Source organism: Thrips palmi, unplaced genomic scaffold, assembly GCF_012932325.1.
Source record: "Thrips palmi isolate BJ-2018 unplaced genomic scaffold, TpBJ-2018v1 HiC_scaffold_12, whole genome shotgun sequence".
NCBI classification, from domain to species: Eukaryota; Metazoa; Arthropoda; class Insecta; order Thysanoptera; family Thripidae; genus Thrips; species Thrips palmi.
The window spans coordinates 11,808,969-11,826,420 of record NW_023144623.1 but is presented as its reverse complement, the minus strand read 5'-3'; the positions used below and the strand labels follow the sequence as shown (position 1 = coordinate 11,826,420).

At 60.9% G+C, this 17,452-nt stretch overlaps 2 protein-coding genes across 2 annotated transcripts; both read left to right on the top strand.

Moving 5' to 3' along the window:
• The first annotated feature begins 203 nt into the window (after positions 1-203).
• Positions 204-6,823, top strand: LOC117640236 (MFS-type transporter SLC18B1-like). The gene is made up of 10 exons (XM_034376574.1): positions 204-528; positions 2,663-2,758; positions 2,916-2,989; positions 3,077-3,224; positions 3,616-3,802; positions 3,882-3,997; positions 4,071-4,261; positions 4,333-4,428; positions 4,505-4,673; positions 5,986-6,823. Exons 1-10 carry the CDS (start codon positions 412-414, stop codon positions 6,325-6,327), a joined length of 1,536 nt encoding a protein of 511 aa, XP_034232465.1. The 5' UTR covers positions 204-411; the 3' UTR covers positions 6,328-6,823.
• Positions 6,824-14,160: 7,337 nt separating this feature from the next.
• On the top strand, positions 14,161-16,233 carry LOC117640237 (gustatory receptor for sugar taste 64e-like). The gene is made up of 6 exons (XM_034376575.1): positions 14,161-14,259; positions 14,560-14,763; positions 14,841-14,921; positions 15,087-15,325; positions 15,708-15,862; positions 15,950-16,233. The coding sequence occupies exons 1-6, from the start codon at positions 14,202-14,204 to the stop codon at positions 16,212-16,214; spliced, it is 1,002 nt and encodes a 333-aa protein (XP_034232466.1). The 5' UTR covers positions 14,161-14,201; the 3' UTR covers positions 16,215-16,233.
• Positions 16,234-17,452: the final 1,219 nt, after the last annotated feature.

Genomic DNA, 17,452 nt, shown 5'->3' with positions numbered 1-17,452 from the left:
TCCGTTGACGGCGGCCTGCGGCCCTGCGGCCTGCCCGGGCTGGCCGGGTGGCGGGGCTGGCGTCGGCGGGCCGCTCGGGTCGTGGCGGGCAGGGCGGACAGTGGATAGCAGACGACGCGGAGCACGGAGTGGCTCGGAGTGGCAAGGAGTGCGCGCAGCAGACGACGCAGCGGCGTGACGCGTCTGGACCAAACGGCAGCCCGGCCGGCCCGCCAAGCCAAGCCCAGCCCAGCCCGGGCCGCAGTGCGTCCGCAGTGACCCGCAGGGCGCCGCAGACCACGGACGAACGCGGAAAATGCTCTGAGCGGACGGCGTGTCGCACCGAGGCCAAGCACCCCGTCAGCGTCGACAGACTCGACAGACCAGCCGAGGAAGCCTCCCAACAGTGTGGTGGCCGTGTAGTTCGGCAAGATGGTCAAGCTGCCGCAGTTCACCAAGACCCAGTGGCTGACGCTCATCGTGTTCAGCATTGCGGACTTCTGCAATGCCATCTGCGTCTCCCTGCAGGCGCCGTTCTATCCGCAGGAGGTGAGTGTTTTTCAGGTGGCCTGGAGAGATTCAATTTTGCGCCCATGGAAAATCTTCTGTCACGCGAAAAAAAAAAACAAAAACAAAAAACAATAGCATCCCAAGTCTTTTTTCTGCTTCTGTGAAAAACTCTTATGTTTGTCTATCGCCACAATTTTTCACAAAATTTAAAACAAACACATTCGATTCTTGAAAATACCGATTCAACATCCTCTATTTTTACTCTTCTTGAAAAACAATGTATATATTTTTGCATATTTTTTTTTGCGAGTTGCCTGGCTTGTCACTGCTTTTCACTTGCGACTCCATTGACCCCAGAAGGCGGTCTGAGGTGTGGGGAGTCACTGGCTTTGCGCCGCGTCCCAACAACAGAGCCGCGACCGCCGCGGACAGAACGGCTGCCGATAACCTTCCGAGACGATAAACAAATTTTTTTTCTCGTTTTCCCTCCGTACATAACGGTGTGATACTATTACTGCGTCGTCTCAATTCATGGGCCGAGCGATAGCCGGCGGCCGGCGGCTCTACGCGCGGGGTCTCGCACACTCTCAACCCCACCCGTCTAGTTTTCGTCCGTGCGCGGAGCTGGAGCTCAAAATGCTAATCGACACGAGATAAACAGTGAGGGTAAATCCGCAATCCGACAGGCGGATTCGGAGCGTGTTTGTCTCGGTGCAGCGAAGGGTCGGGGAAGCATGGGGGACGCGTCCAAGGGAATTCCCTGGTCCTTGTTTGCGTCGCCGCGCCCCACGGGCCCCAAGGGCTCGGGGACGCCGCGACTGCAGGCCGTTCCCGAAATGCATGCCATTGATGGCCCAAGTCGTGCAAAGTCTGCACTCATTTTGAGCGGTGAGGAAAATGACGTAGAATTTCTAAATTCCTCACAAAAAATTCGAGTACCTGGAGGTTAATTTGGAAGGGAGTATTCCTAGGGCAGGCTCAACCTTTGACGGAATCCAGGGGGTGGGGGTGGGCTCGGCCAGGCTCGGCTCGGCCCGGGGGCGGGTCGCCTGGAGCCGCCTTCTGGTTTGTTTGAGTATTACGTGTTATCTGTCTGGCACAACTCGGTGATAAGGCTGGAGAGGAACCTCGAACCCGAGTGCACACCAAGCGATAGTCGGCCCCGCCACGCCCCGCCACGCCCCGCCACGCCCCGCCACGCCCCACCACGCCCCACCACGCCCCGCCGCGCCCCGCCGCGGAGGCGTGTTCCCGTCGCCGCACCCCATTGGCTGTGCGTGGTGGAGAAGCCGGCTGCTCGTTGGTCGACGCGTGAGCGGGGGAAGTCCGGGGGAGGGGGGTCCATGTGTTATGCTGTGTTTTGCTCGCCCAGAGAAATCGAGAATTGCAGCAAGACTGCGCCGTCGGCGAGTGCAGACACAGAGAATCGTGCCGCCGATGCCCCTGTTTTACGACTGTTGTCACATTCACATCCACTTTGTGGCGCGAATCGCGTGGCGCCAGCGCGGCGCGGCACCCCGCCATGCCTGGCCGTGCCCGCCGTGCCCGTGCTCCACTTGTGCGAGGCCACGGCGCGGTTACCCCGAGTCTTGGCCTCCCGGCCGGTCGACGGGCAGCGCGGGCAGCGCGTAGCGGACAAGCCCGGGATCGATACCCGGCAGGGGCGGCTCGTTTTTCACCGGACTGTCGAGACGCCGCGAACAGGCCTGCCCACTCCGGGCGGTCTGGAAAATTAGCGTAATGCAATTGAAGCGGCCCCGCGTCGCCTCGCGTGCTGGCATGGATTTCCAGTGCCGGGGAGTGCCACTTGCCGGTCTTAAAAAAAAAGTAACACGCGACGTTTCGACTTTTCAAAATCGGGCCAGTCGGGCGCTCTAGACCGAGTGGATGGTTTTTGTCACATAGTGTCTCACGAAATCCGGGCTTGCCAACCCAACTCCAAAACGTGACCGGGGACGTGATGGGTAAAAAGGGCGGTCCTTTTCAAATGTCCTCGCAATTACTGTCTCAGCACAGGTCGTCCCTTCTAGCCCCCTCTCTGTGCAGCGCCAGTGACCGGCCTGCCGAGCCGTTTGTCGCTCTGTCTCTCTCGCACCCTTACGGAGAGCCCCACGAGTGCGACGGAGACAGAGCGACGACTGCCGCGGCTGACTTTGCCTGCTTCCTCCTCCAGGCCGAGAAGAAGGGCGCCACGGCGACGGAGTACGGCCTGGTCTTCGGCGTCTTCGAGCTGGTCGTCTTCATCATCAGCCCCATCTACGGACAACATGTGAGTATCCGGGGTGCGTTACGAAAGCGGGGACTTTTTAGCGTGACGTCGTTTGCTCGCTCTAGTCCCGGGAAGGGGCGAAAAAAGGGAAGGGGGAGGGAACTCCCATTTCGCTGAACCGGGCGATGTAACAACGATCGTCGTTTTTTTTTTTCAGCTCAATAGGATAGGACCCAAATTCCTATTCAATGGCGGCATCTTCACAACAGGCGTCTGCGCCATATTGTTCGGGTGAGTACGGCGTTTAAAAATTCAAGTTGCAACGCGAGGCGCTTTCGGCGACGCAGACGCCTGTATTTGGGTGTTTCCCTTCGGCAGCATGCTGGACAAGGTCAACGGCCACTACCCCTTCATCGTGCTGTCCTTCCTCATCCGCATCATCGAGGCCATGGGCAACGCCGCCTTCCTCACGGCCTCGTTCGCCATCATCGCCAAGGAGTTCCCCGACAACGTCGCCACCACCTTCGTGAGTAGGAACCTCGGCCGCAGCAGGCGGCCAAAACTCTAGACGCGTTTTGAGCTCCAGAGTCGCTAAACAGGACCCGAACCGAGCGTGTGACCCCACCAATGGATTCCTCGTTCGGAGGGCAATCCATTGGTGGGGTCACACGTTCGGTTCGAGTCCCATTTAGAGACTCTGGAGCTCAAAACGCGTCCGGGATTTTGACCACCTCCACCGGTCTTCTGGCCCACTGTGCGGCGCGCGCTTGTCGAGAGCGCCTGTCAGGTAGGCAATGCAACGCACCCGTGTACCACGGCGGCCTACCTGCCAGGCGCTCAGCTCGGCCGCGACCGCCACTACAGTGTCCGTCCAGCCCCAGGGCTCCGCGGTTGACCGTGCCGTCTGCTTCCTCCAGGCGTCCCTGGAGACTTTCTTCGGGCTGGGCCTGATCGTGGGCCCCACGGTCGGCGGCGCGCTGTACCAGGTCGGCGGCTACACCACGCCGTTCGTGGTGCTGGGCTCGGCGCTGTTCCTCTCCGCCATCATGACCGCCTTCGTCCTGCCGGACCACGGCCAGCACGAGAGCGAGCCCACGCAAGGAGGTGCGCGTCGATTTAGTTTTTGTTTGTTCCGTGTGTTGTTGTTTGTGGTGTTGTTGCTGACGCGCACTTCCGTCCTCAGCCAGCCTCTGGCAGGTGCTCAAGATCCCCGGCGTGCTGCTCGCCGCCGCCTCCATCATCGTCACCTCCATGAGCATCGGCTTCTTGTCCGCCACGCTCGAGCCTCACCTCAGAAGCGTACGTTCCTCCTCTATTTAAGTAAAACCGTGAAGTTTGGTGGTTGCAAATGACCGAGCGCTTCTGTCTGCAGTTCAAGCTGTCCCCCGTGGTGCTGGGCCTCATGTTCGTCATCAACGGCGGCACGTACGCGCTCACGGCGCCGTGCTGGGGCATGCTGTGCGACCGCGCCATGGTGCCCAAGGTGGCCACCATCTGCGGCTGCCTGCTCATCATCGTGGGCTTCTCGCTCGTCGGCCCGGCGCCCTTCATCCCGTCGGACACGTAAGCCGGTTACAAAAAATACTTCCTTTGACCGAGAGTCGAACCGAGGACTGAGGGCTCTGTTTCCGCAGTGTGCTGTCGCTGAGCATCGTCGGGCTGGTGCTGCACGGCCTGGGCATCGCGGCGCAGCTCGTCGCCTCCTTCACGGACGCCCTCAGGACGTCCATGTAGGTCTCACAGTGTGTGCGTCTGGACGGCGAAACCGAACGACAAACTGACCCATTCTGATTGTTTCCCTGCCAGTGCTCACGGCTTCCCCAACAACCTGGAGACCTACGGGCTCATCTCCGGGCTGTGGACCTCGACGTTCGCGCTGGGCGCCTTCATCGGGCCGTCCGTCGGCGGCATCCTCTACGACTGCGTGGGCTTCCGCGCGGGCTCCATGTTCGTCGTGGGCCTCAACGCCCTCGTGGTGAGTACCGTTGGGTCAGTGGTGAGCGGCCTCGTCGGTGGAGCCTGACGTCGCTGGTTCAAACCCCAGCCGACGCGAGTCGTTTTCCTCGCCTGTAACTTCGGCGATAAGTCCTCCAATTTGCCAGGTACCTTGACCGCGTCGCTCCGCCGCCCCGCCGTGCAGTGCGTGTCGGAGGCGATAGCGCTGGGGGCTCCTTGCTGCGATTGGAAACTTCCAACGGCCGGACCACGCCGGGGCCGCGCGCCGCCCGGCGCCGCCCCTCGGGGTTCGGGGGCCCCTACGCTGTGTCGCGTCCGTGGCCCCGGCAGCCCCGGCAGCCCCGGCCCACCGCGCGTCTGGCGCGTCGTTGCCATTGGCAACACGGAGCGTCGTCTGCTGTGTCTGTCTCTCTCGCACCCCTGCGCGTCGCGCCGTGAGTGCGAGAGAGACGAGAGTACTGCTCGCAAGCAGCCCGCTGCGCTGCTTGCCCTTTCGTCTGCGATAGCGCGGCCACCGCGGCCACGCAGCGGCCGCCTCGGCACGGCAGACGGCACCCCCGCGGCGCGGCGCGTCTCTCCACACGGAGGAGTTTTTCCGACGGGATGACCGGAGGCGGCCTCATTTGCGCCATGCACTAGCCTCAGTTCAGTTTTCCGCTGCTACAATCGTCGTTGACGCCCCCCTCCTCTCTTTCGGCGGACGGGTGGCGGAGCGGCGTGGACAAACCCAGACTGCTGCCGCGCACTGCTGCGTAGTCCACGAATTCGTCGAGAGCATGCCGGCGACGGCGGCCCGGCCGTCTGCGTTGATAAACTTTGCGCCTTTTGGTCAAAAGTCCACTGCCGCGCCGCCGCTGTACAGAACGATCCCAATCAAGATAGCGCGGAGGCGGCAGTGCGGCCGTTAAGGGAAGGTGTTTGCCCCGGGACCGTCCCCGAGCCGCGCGCCGCGCGCCGTGCCTGGCGGACGCTGCTTGCACCGATTTGGGGAACCAGCCGCCCCCTTCCACTCCCCATAAGACCAGGGCAGCCCACAGTGGAGCAGCAGACCGTCGCAGGCGGCCAAAACTCTGGACGCGTTTTGAGCTCCAGAGTCACTAAACAGGACTTCGAACCGAACGTGTGACCCCACCAATGGATTCCTCGTTCGAAGAGCAATCCATTGGTGGGGTCACACGTTCGATTCGAGTCCCATTTAGCGACTCTGGAGCTCAAAACGCGTCCGGGATTTTCACCGTCTCCACCGGTCTTCCGGCCCACTGTACGGCCTCTAGTTTTAAAGCCTCAGATTTGTTGCCACTGTTTACTTAATTCGTGTCTGTTTCTTTCAGTGCGTGATGGTGATCGTCTTCCTGCTGCTGGTGCGGCGCCGGTCGCAGTACAAAGAGGTGCCCAGCGAGGAGGACCTCAAGAACCTGTCGTACACGCTGTCCTCGGACCACAGCCCGCCCTCCAACGGCTACCTGGGCAACGGCTCGGTGGCGTCCAACGGGCACGCCAACCCCTGCGCCATCGAGCGGCCGCCGGGCATGAACGGCATCATCGCCACCAACTCGTACAAGAACAGGCACGGCACCTGGCACCGCAAGGAGGCGGGCGCCGTGCTCATCGGGCCCTACAGCACCAGCTACGGCAGCCTGGAGTCACGCGGCTTCCTGTCCAGCGTCAAGTAGGCCGCGGCCCAGGACCCAGCGCCCCGCGTCCCGCGCCCCGCCCCCAGGACCCAGCGCCCCCCCGCACCGCCACGGCGCGGCCACCGGCACCCCTATCCCCAAGGCCACCGAGGAACTTAAACAAACTGCTGCGGGAAATTCCGTCGAATGGCTCCGAATTCCCTCCGCGTTTCGAAAGGATTCTTAGCAGTGTTTTAAATTTTGAGGAAAATTCTAGGGTTGTCGTCAAACTGTCGAGAAGGTTCAAGTTTTTCGTTGAAAGTCGAATTTCCGGCGAGTTTCTCGGAGTCGTGTCCAATGTGAGGGATGGCTGTCGACGGTACAGCACTTGGCGTGTTCCATCGCTGCCGTCCGTGCGCCGTCGCCGACTGGCCGCTGGTTGGCGCGCCTAGCCTCGCGCCGGGCCGACCCACAGTGGGCCAGAAGACCGGTGGAGGCGGTCGAAACCCCCGACGCGTTTTGTGCTCCAGAGTAGCTAAATGGGACTCGAACCGAACGTGTGACCCCACCAATGGATTGCTCTCCGAACGAGGAGTCCATTGGTGGGGCCAAACGCTCGGTTCGAGTTCGGTTCGACTCTGGAGCCAAAACGCGTCTCGAGTTTCGGCCGCCTGCTCCGGTCTTCTGGGCCACTGTGGGGCCACGCGGTGCGGACGGCCGGTCGACTGAACCATGTGATAGCCCGGTCGAGTTCAGGCGTGAGCTTCCACTCGTCACCTAGAATCTCAGTTAAGCGTTGTAAATATGTAAAGAGACCTAGCGAATACGTGCCCCCGAGACAGGGTCAGAGGAAATTATCTAGTCCTTTCCTTCTGCTGAAGCTCGCTCTAGCCTACGTCTAGTGCGGGGCCACTGCAGAAAGAGTAAGTTGGTTTCCGACCAGATATCTAGTTTTACAGCAACCTCCAAGACCGCCAAGTGGTTTGTACTGCCAATTATTTTTGCCTGTTTACTTTTCTGAGTCTGAAATGGGTGTGAACCGCCATGATTTTGTAAGCCAGTTATAATTACTTCGTTAGAAATAATCGCAGAAAGGTGTGAGTTAAGAAAATTATAAATCAAGTAAGATAGAGTGTGAAAAGGCGTGAGAAAGACAGGACTACTTTTCATTGAGTTGTAGAGTTTAGAATAATTTTGCAACATTCCTATCTGTCAAAGAGACGATGTGTTTCCGATTTAGTCACTGTTGTATATTCGATTTATTATTTTAAAAATAATGTATTTAGCGATGGCAAAATTGATTTGCGGGTCAAACAGGATTATTAAGGTTTCTGTTGATACCTCTGTCAGTGTTAATGTTGTAAATATGTACTTATACTATCATTGTTTTGTTTATTATAATTTTTAAGAGATGAGTGTATTTATGTGGGATTGAGCGTGAGCAAGAGAGTGAATGCGTGCGTGAATGTGCGAAATGTAAAAGAAAACATTAAGCCAACCTTTGTATTTTATGTAAATGTAATTTTATAAAAGGCTTCAATAAAAAGTGAAACAGACTGGTTAGTGGTTGATTTCACGTCCCTTTTCATTCAGATCGACTCAAAGACATCAGAGACCTGTAGAATGGCGCGTGATGCCACCTTGAGCTGCCAGTCGGATTAATTTGAGCCCTGTCGAAATTTATCAGAGTAGCAGAAACGACCTAGTTGGTGTTTCCGTTTGTTTTCTACCCCTTTTAAAGTTATCAGCGCGTCCGGTCCGGTCGCCTTGCCTTCCTCATCCTTATCGCTGCTCGCTGCGTCTATTTCGGTCGTCGGGCCGCGGGGCGGCGCTACAAATTGGTGGATCGATTGACACATGCGTACGTCTAGAGACTATCTCTGTCTCTCTCAAGGCTAGGGCCATCCATCCGGAGGCTGCAGCGCACAGTGGGCCAGAAGACCGGTGGAGGCGGCCGAAGCCCCGGACGCGTTTCGAGCTCCAGAGTCGCTAAATGGGACTCGAACCGAACGTGTGACCCCACCAATGGATTGCTCTCCGAACGAGGAATCCATTGGTGGGGTCACACGTTCGGTTCGAGTCCTGTTCCACGCGAGGCTTCCTACCCTAGGCCGTGTTAGGGCGGCCAGGGCGAAGGGCCCCAAGGGCGCAGAGTGTGCCGCGGTGACGTCACAGCCAAGACAATAAATCGCGGCCCTTGAAGGGTTTCCGGGAACGCCTGTCCCGGCCGTCCGGCAGTTGGAGCGCGCGCCGCCTCGGTGTAGGGCGACAGGGCTGGACGACAGGGCCGCAGCACTCACGGCACCGCGGCCACCAAGGCCTTGAACGTGTACCGTCGTCACGGTGGTCACGTTGGCCACCACCTCCTGCGGCAGGGGCAGCGACGGACCGAGGTATCTCAGCAGCAGCTGGTCACAAAGGACTACAGGTTCCTGGAAATATCCCGGATGAACGAGAGCAGACAGAAACACAGTTATCAATTATTTTGCGCACCTTTGGTCAGATCCAGACAACGGTTTGCAGTGTAGGGTTTCTTAAGGTAGATTGGACGAGGGGGTGAGAGTGTGTGTGCCGTGGTGTGTGCCTTAGCATGTCCGCCCCCGGAAAGATCAATTTTCGTCCACATTAGCTGCCATTACTGTTCTCTGTTTACGTCACCGTGAGTGATCTACTGGCACGCCGGCGATTAGTCAAAGGGCCACCTCACGTCCCCCATTGTACCGCCAAACAGCAAAAAATCAACAAAAAATGAAGCAAGAAACCATCACAACAACAACAAACCCGCGCGTTGCGGCAGGTAAGGGCACTTCGAAAAGTGACTTCATGACTGGGGCACATTGGATCACGGAGCCAATCACAGAGAGTGAGTTGAACCCGGTTTAACCCGTCCGCGTATTTTCCTTGTGCTAACACGCGACACCGTCGCGCCATTGGGGCCGTTGGACATGTCCACGTCCTGCTTCAGCACCACCAACAACGCAAATTGGAATGCTCCGTTTTAATTATTTTCGTGATTGCTTCTTATGGCGAAAGCGCCTCTTGTTCCCCGGCCTGAAAAGCACTGACGAGTTTTGAGCTGTGTGTCTTCGGATCCCGGGGTCGTGGAGCAACACCCTTTTCCCTTCAGGTGTTGCTGGGGGTAGATGCCCCCCTCCCCTGGCATCCGGCGAACCAGCCCCGCCCCTGGCGGGTCCCCTGCGGGTCCCCTGGCGGGGGTCATGGAGATCGCATCGCCCATTGACAAAACAATCCGGCGACACCTCTCTGTCGCACTCGTTAAAACCCCATTTGGGAGGGAGGGAGAGGGGGGCCCGCGGGGGGGGGGAGGCAAAAACAAAAAGCACAGATTGGACGGGGAAACGACACGAAACGAAACGGCATAGTAGTGCGTACTATGCTCCATTGAGGGCGGAGTGTTTTCGTTTGCGGCAGGTTGTGGAAAGGGCAGGCGAGGCGGGGCGGGGCTGCTCGCGAGGTGTGACAATCCAGCGGGCCCGACTAAAGGGCGCTGCTTCGCGTGCCGCCGTTCTCGTGTCGATTTTAATTTTGTTTACGGTGCGGGTACGATTCGTGCCGCGTGCAGCGACCCGATTCCAGAGTGTCGCGTACCGTTGGTCTCTGTCGGGGTGTCCTGTACAAACGTGTGCGAGAGAGACAGAGCAACGGAATCCCTCGCAGCGAGCCTGGCTGCGGGGTGGGGGCTCCAAAGGGCGGGCCGAGGGCCGTGGAGGGGGAAGGGGTGGGGGAAGGGGAGGGTCACGCCGTGCGCGACGTCGCTCAGATCCAGCCCCGCGGTCGCCAGACACCGGTCGCTGCCGCTGCAGGCCTTCGAGTGCACCGAGCGCGCGGACTTGGCGGGATGAGGGTGCGGGCTTCGCGCAGGGCCGCGGGGCCTCGGCCGGGCTCCACCCCCAACTCCAGCACCGCCAGCGACGCCACCCCCTGCGGCGCTGCCTGACGGGGATGTCCGCCTGGGCCCAAGTCCACGGCCAAGTCCACGGCCCCGCCAGCGACGCGGACGACCTGCCCATCGCACTCTTCAGCGGCGCAGCCAAGCACCAGCGGGCCAGAGGCTTCGCGAAGGGCAACGGGCTGGCCTCCAAGTTCGCCGACCTCGTCAACACCGGCCTCGCCTACGGCAGCGTCGGCAAGGCGCCGAAGAAGGGCCCCGCCAACGGATCACCCACCGCCATCGCCGTGCACCGAGGACTCGGCGACCACGACGCGCAGCCCCGGTAACGCTACCTCTCAGCTGGCCGCCAAAAGAAATTGAAACTAGATCACAGGTGTTGGTGTGAAACTGATGCACGGAAAAAATTGGCACAAGTGTCCGGCCGTGGCTACTTAGCTTTTGGTTGTGGGAACAAGGTTTTCGATTTACAGCGATCGAATCGAACAGAGTTGATAATCAAAACAAAAGTCCTTTATTCCGTGCGCTCGCCACGTCAGTCAGAGTCGAAAAACTTTGGCAGCCTCATTAAAGTTGACAGCAAACACGGGGCGCTCCGAGTCGCCGCCGTAATGGCAGGGTGCGGTCTGCCGATGGGTCTGCCTCGCCAGCGCCTCCGTTTCAAAGTTACCTTCCGCTTCAATTTTCCAGTGGGCTGAAACCGGTTCATCCCCTCCGTGGCCGCGAACGCGACGGCCATCTGGCGGTTTACGCGTCGGCCTGTAATTGCAGCCGACCCGAGGGGCAGCAGGCTTTCTCTGTCGCACCCGTGCGGGCCTGCGGCTCGGCCTGCGGGACGACCCATATGAGTGCGACAGAGACGCAGCGACACTGTTCGGACCCTGCCTGCCGGCGACGGCCGGGCTGCACGCTGACGTGTGCGCTATTTGCGCAGCGCCGGATTCGCACCCCGCCCCGCCCCACCCCACCCCGCCCCGCCCCGCCCCGCCCCACCCCAACGGTGGCCTAGTCTGGAGACAGTCATGGGCCCTTACGTCCTCGAACGAGACTAGAATCAAACATATTGGTCTTATTGCCCTGCACCTGTCCAGGGGCATGTCCGCACTACCCCCACGACTACCCCCTCCCCTCCCCTCCCTTTCGCACTCCGCCGGGATACAATCGCGACTCGATCTAAATGGGACACTGATAGTTTATTTCGTTACTGCAATGGCGCCCGGCCGACGCCTAATAGGCCTGGGGGAGGGGGTGCTTGGCCTCGCCGGGGCTCCAGTCATGGGCAAGGGCGCGAGCCGCGTGGTGGCCGAGGGCTGGCACCGCGTCGGCGAGGCCTCGGCCCGCAGCGACCAGCGCGCCGGCCTCCTGCACCGGGACCTCGCCGTCGACCACCGGGACGGCGGCGTCGACGGCTACCGTGGGTCGCGCCGGGGGTCGCGGTGGAAGTACTCGCGGATAGGGTGAGCTGAGCAGGATGACGGACTAGGCGGCCTTGCGGACTCTCAAACCAAACGTGTGGCCCCACCAATGGATTCGTCATTCGGAGAGCAATCTGCTGGTGGGTCACACATTCGGTTTGAGTCCCGTTTAGCGACTCTGGAGCTCAAAACGCGTCCGGGATTTTGACCGCCACCGCCGGTCTTCTGGCGCACTGTGAGGCGAAGGGCGCTCTGAAGGGCGCGCCAAGGTGACCGACCGGGCGGCCGCCTTGGCGCGGGCATGACGGAAGGCGGCCGCGACATCGTTAGCCAAGGACGACGAAGATTGATAACGAGTGGAGGGGACTCCAGGCACCTCGGGGACCGTAGGGGACCGCCGCCGTCGTCGGGGTCCGCGGCACGCACGCGTCGAATCGATGTGCATGAGGGATGAGGGTACGGCCTGTTTTGTGCTGCTGGCCTCCATGTTAGAGGGCGGTGAAAAGGCCAGGATAGCGCCAGGGCCGGGCCGGGGGAGGGGGCGTCGGGAAGCGCACCCCGACCCGCCTGGGCCTAGGCCTAGGCCTGGGCCGCCAGTGGCGCCTGGACCTCGACACTGCTCGACACGCACGGGGGCGCCGAGCCGCCAGGCGGCGCGCACCAGTTTCACTTCACATCCTGCCCGTGTTTGCGTTTGCGTCAGACGTGTCCGCCCCTTCCTGCCGTGCCTGCCGGTGCCTGCCGGTGTCGCCGCGTTCGCACCCATTCGCGACCCTGGTCGATGCCCACCCTGTGGTTTCGCGTCGCGCGTTTCCGCTTCCGAGAAAAGGCTTCCGGCGAAGGGAGGCCGAATGGCCGCCGCGAACTGCGGTCCCTGCGGTCCCTGCGGTCTCGGTTACGGCGGCAGTGAAACGGCCACCCGGACTCGCTGACCGCCTCCGCGGCGACCGCCACCGAGCAGGCCGGCAAGGACGCCGGCAAGGACGCCGTCAAGGACGAAGACAAGGCCGCCACCCTGGACGACTGCTCCATGTCGCTGCGGCGCCGCAAGGAGGAGTGGCAGCGGCGGTTCGCTGCCGGGTGAGCCGGGCCGCCCCATAACGGAGACTTCTTTAGAGTGTAGCACAGTGGGCCAGAAGATCGGCGGAGGTGGGCAAAATCCTGGACGGGTTTTGAGCTCCAGAGCCGCCAAAAGGGACTCAAACCGAACGTGTGACCCCACCAATGGATTGCTCTCCGAACGAGGAATCCATTGGTGGGGTCACACGTTTGGTTCGAGTCCTATGAAGCGACTCTGGAGCTCAAAAAGTTTTGGCCGCCTACGCCGATTTTCTGGCCCACTGTGTGGTCGACAAGTTAGGGATTAAGCAGTACTGTACAGAAAGGGCGCTTTGTTTTTATCAGGCGAGAAGCATGTCCCTTATCAGACAGGGACATCGCGGGGCGGCGTGTACGTCGTTGCGTGCCACTGTGTTTGTGTGACAGCCTGGCCTGTCCGTGTGTGAACGTGCGTGTTTGCGTGATTATGTTACTGCGCTGTAGTTTTGATCGAGTCATCCTAGACCATCCACAGCCACCGGCCACTGGCCACCGGCCAGTGGGGGCCGTTACGACGTGGTAAAGCCACCGCGCGGGCTATCTGCGAAAATTAAGTCCACCCCGCCCCGCCCCGCCCCACCCCGCCCCACCCCGCCCCGCCCCGCCCCGCCCCGCCCCTGACCATCCCCTGCTTGACGACGACGTAAATCCACGGGGAGTGGGAGGGGCACGGCGTGCGGCTCGGCGTGCGGCACGGCGCCGATGGCCTCCCCGAGGAGCGCTGCGCACCGTCCGCGCACGCACGCCATGCTGGCCATGCCCTTGGCGGCCCGTCACTCACTCCTTCACAAAAAGACCGCAGGGCGTTTCTCATGTGTTCTTACGGCGGCTGCGGCCAGGAATTTCACACGTTCCCTCGAGACTCCACTTCCCTGCTTGTTGCTGCCCGCTGCGACGCTCACCGTGTGTTTCCTCCGCAGCATCCATGCGCTCACGCCGCCCACGCCCGTCCTCCTCGGCGGCCACCCCGGCGGCCCCGCGGCCGCGGACGCCGGCCCCGGGGACATGAAGCGGACCGCCAACGGCTGGCGGCCGCCCGACATGGGCGCGGGGGAGGCAGTGGCGATGGCGGCCGGCCACGGCGGCCAGGGCGGCCAGGGCTCGCCGATGAGCGGCAGGGTGGCGGACGCGTGGCGACGCTCCGCCCCCGCCGCGGACAACGCGCACGCCGTCTGGATGAGCCCCGCCACGCTGCTGCTGCGCAACCACCGCGTGACCGCGGACACGCCCGTCGCCGAGTCGGCCAGAAAGGAGGTTCTTGTCGCTGCCGTCGACCGGGACTCTGCTGCGGTCACCGCCTGCAAGTAACGCACGTTCCTTTGCAGCCGGCAGCGCGTCGGGGGGAGTCCTTCCACGAGGCTATGGCCGGCATCCTGGTGACCGCGCAGGTCTTCGGGCTGCTGCCGGTGCGCGGCGTGCGCAGCCCCGGGCCGCGGCAGCTCCGCTTCGAGCTCAAGTCCGTCAGGACGGTGTGGGCCTTGACGCTGTTCGTGGGCGTGCTGCTCGTCGAGATGGTGTCCCTGCGCCACATGGCGCTCACGCTCAGCGCGGACACGTTCGGCGTCATCGGTGAGGCAGGGCGATGGTCTGCAAAACAGTGTGCCAGACGACCAGTGTAGGTGGTCGAAAGCTTGGATGGGTTTTGAACTCCACAGTAGCTAAATAGGACTCAAACAGAACGTGTGACCCCACCAATGGATTGCTCTCCGAACGAGGAATCCATTGGTGGGGTCACACGTTCGGTTCGAGTCCCATTTAGCGACTCTGGAGCTCAAAACGCGTGTCGAGTTCTGGCCGCCTCCACCGGTCTTCTGGCCCACTGCGCCACCCCTCGACCTGGACCATGACGATGACGGCCTTGTGGTGCAGGCGGCATTGGCGCGGCCACGGCGGGCGCCGTGTTCTATGGCAACGCACTCATCGGGTCCGTGCTCCTGTTCCGGCTGGCGCGACGCTGGCCCCGCCTCATGGTGTCCTGGGCCAACATGGAGGACCTGATGCGCCGCGGACGCGCGCCCAAGCTCAAGCTGCGCATCGCCGTGCTCTGTGCCTTCGTCATGGTCAGCGCCCTCGGTGCGGCTACACTGTCCACGAATGCGTTACGTGCACTGAGTGGGATGGCTTACCTTCCTGTGACTCTGTTCCCACAGTGGAGCACTTCATGAGCATGCTCAACGCAGTGCCCGCCTTCATCGCGGTGCACTGGCAGGGGCAGCCCCGGCCGGAGAATGGTAAGCGAGTGGCCAGGGCGGCAGTCGAAGTCAGGTCAAAATAACAAAAATCACTACTTTCACTAAAATTTAAAAAAAGACACAAGAATGAAAGCGAATGAAAGTCACATTGATATCGACTTTTCCTTGCTCTCTGGGGTCCTAACGGTTTGTTTCGGTCCGCAGCCGTGGACGACTCGCAGGGGCTGTTCCTCGAGTTCCTGGACGAGTACTGCCACGCCTCGCACGCCTTCATCTTCGAGCACGTCCAGTACAACCTGTTCACGGGCCTACTCATCTTCGTCATGTCCAAGGTGACCACCTTCACGTGGAACTTCGTGGACCTGTTCCTCATGGTGGTGTCCACGGGGCTGGCGGAGCGCTTCAAGCAGTTCAACACCGTGGTCATCGAGTCCGACGTGTCGGTGAGTCGCGGCAAGGCGCACAGTGCGCCAGAAGACCGGTGGGGGCGGTCTAAATCCCGGACGCGTTTTGAGCTCCAGAGCCGCTAAATGGGACTCGAACCGAACGTGTGACCCCACCAATGGATCGCACTCCGAACGAGGAATCCATTGGTGGGGTCACATGTCTGGTTCGAGTCCCTTTTAGCGACTCTGGAGCTCAAAACGCGTCCAGAGTTTTGGCCGCCGGACCGTGCACCTCACTGTAGAGCGCCTGCAGTGGGCGGGGTAGGCAGTACCGCCGCGCACGGCCGCGCGGCTGGCTGCCTGCGCGCCGGGCTGCGTCTCTCACGAAGGGACAAAACGCAACGAAACGAGCTGGACTCGGCTTCCGTTCATGTTCCAGGCCCTCAACAAGGAGGACTGGCGAGAGCTGCGGGAGTACTTCGCCGCGCTGTCGTCCCTCACCAAGAACGTGGACAACAACATCTGCTCCATCGTGTTCCTCTCCTTCGGCAACAACCTGTACTTCATCTGCCTGCAGCTGCTCAACGGATTGTCGTGAGTGTCGTCGTTCTCCCTTGTGGACTACAGCAGGTCCTGGAGCCAACGGTGCGCTAACGTGTTCGCGTTCCCTGCCGCCCCCAGCCCCGGCTCCAACTCGTGGCTGTCCACCATCTACTTCTTCTACTCGTTCGGCTTCCTGCTGGGCCGCACCATCATGGTGACGCTCATCACGGCCAGGATCAACGACCTGAGCAAGGAGGGCCTGACCGCGCTCTTCAGCTGCCCGTCGGACACCTACAACGTCGAGGTGGCGCGCCTGCAGCACCAGATGGCGTCGGACGACCTGGCGCTCACGGGGCTGCGCTTCTTCTCCATCACGAGGAACTTCATGCTCGCCGTGAGTTAAGAAGCGTTTTGAGCGGCAGAGTCACCAACAGGACTCGAACCGAGCGTGTGACCCCACCAATGGATTCCTCGTTCGGAGAGCAATCCATTGGTGGGGTCACACGCTCGATTCGAGTCCCATTTAGCGATTCTGGAGCTCAAAACGCATCCGGGATTTTGACCGCCTCCACCACCTCCAGTCTGCTAGGTGTTCTGTGGCGGGGCAGTGTACAAACGTGACTCTGACGGGCAGGTCGCCGGCGCCATCGCCACCTACGAGATCGTGCTGCTGCAGTTCAACGTGGCCATCTCGCCGCACACGACGCCGGCGACGGCCACCGCCACCGCCGACGCCGTGGCCCCCACCGCGGCCCAGTGAGGGGCAGCGCCGCGTCGGTGCGAGCTGGCCTCGTCCTGGGCTGCACGTGCTGCGGCCACAATCAAAGTCTGAGAGAAAAAGTGGCTTCCACACCAACGGCGGCAAGAAGCAGTGCTCTTGCTGAGTCCGACACGGCGTTGTGACCCGCTGGAGCATTCCTACGTCGCTGGTAGACTGCCGAGTTCCCCGGGGAGCAATCCTGTACGGAAGATGTCTGTGATATTAGATTAATATTTCCACATAAACTTTCATAAATAAAAATCCAGTTTGGCAATGAATGTCGGTTGATTTTTTATTCATTAATCCCCTTAGAACACCTATGTCTTACGGTCCTAGACGTGGGGTATCTCCACATCGAGTGTCGACGCGGGTTCTGTCTCGTGGAGTATATTCCGATCAATGGCGCAGTACGCGGCTGCAAGGGGTATCGGCAGAAACTGCGCCTGGACTCTGGAGTGCGCGCGGCCCAGGATGACGTCCAACAACATCATTCGTACGGACAAGTAGGTCGACTTGCGGCGCTACCCCGAGAGCGAGAGGCTTTAGTGCCGCCCTTGAACGACCTCTGCGCGAGGGGTATTTCCAGAGGGCATTTCTCTCGCTGCTCGTGCGGACATCACGCACACACAGCCGTTCATCCAGACTCGCTGGGCTTCGCGGCCTTTCCAGAACGCCGAATCCACGACAAAAACAAGAATCCAATTAAAAAGGTCATTACTGTGGTGACATTACTGCCCTGCGTGCCGTGGCGCGCCTCGCCGTGCCGTGCCGTGCCGTTCAGCCGTTTTTCGTAATTGCGATGTTGTCCACTCGGGGCTAGGCTTGCCCGTGTTGTTGCTGCCACCCCTTCCGCTCACGCCCACTCACTTCCGGTGCACAGC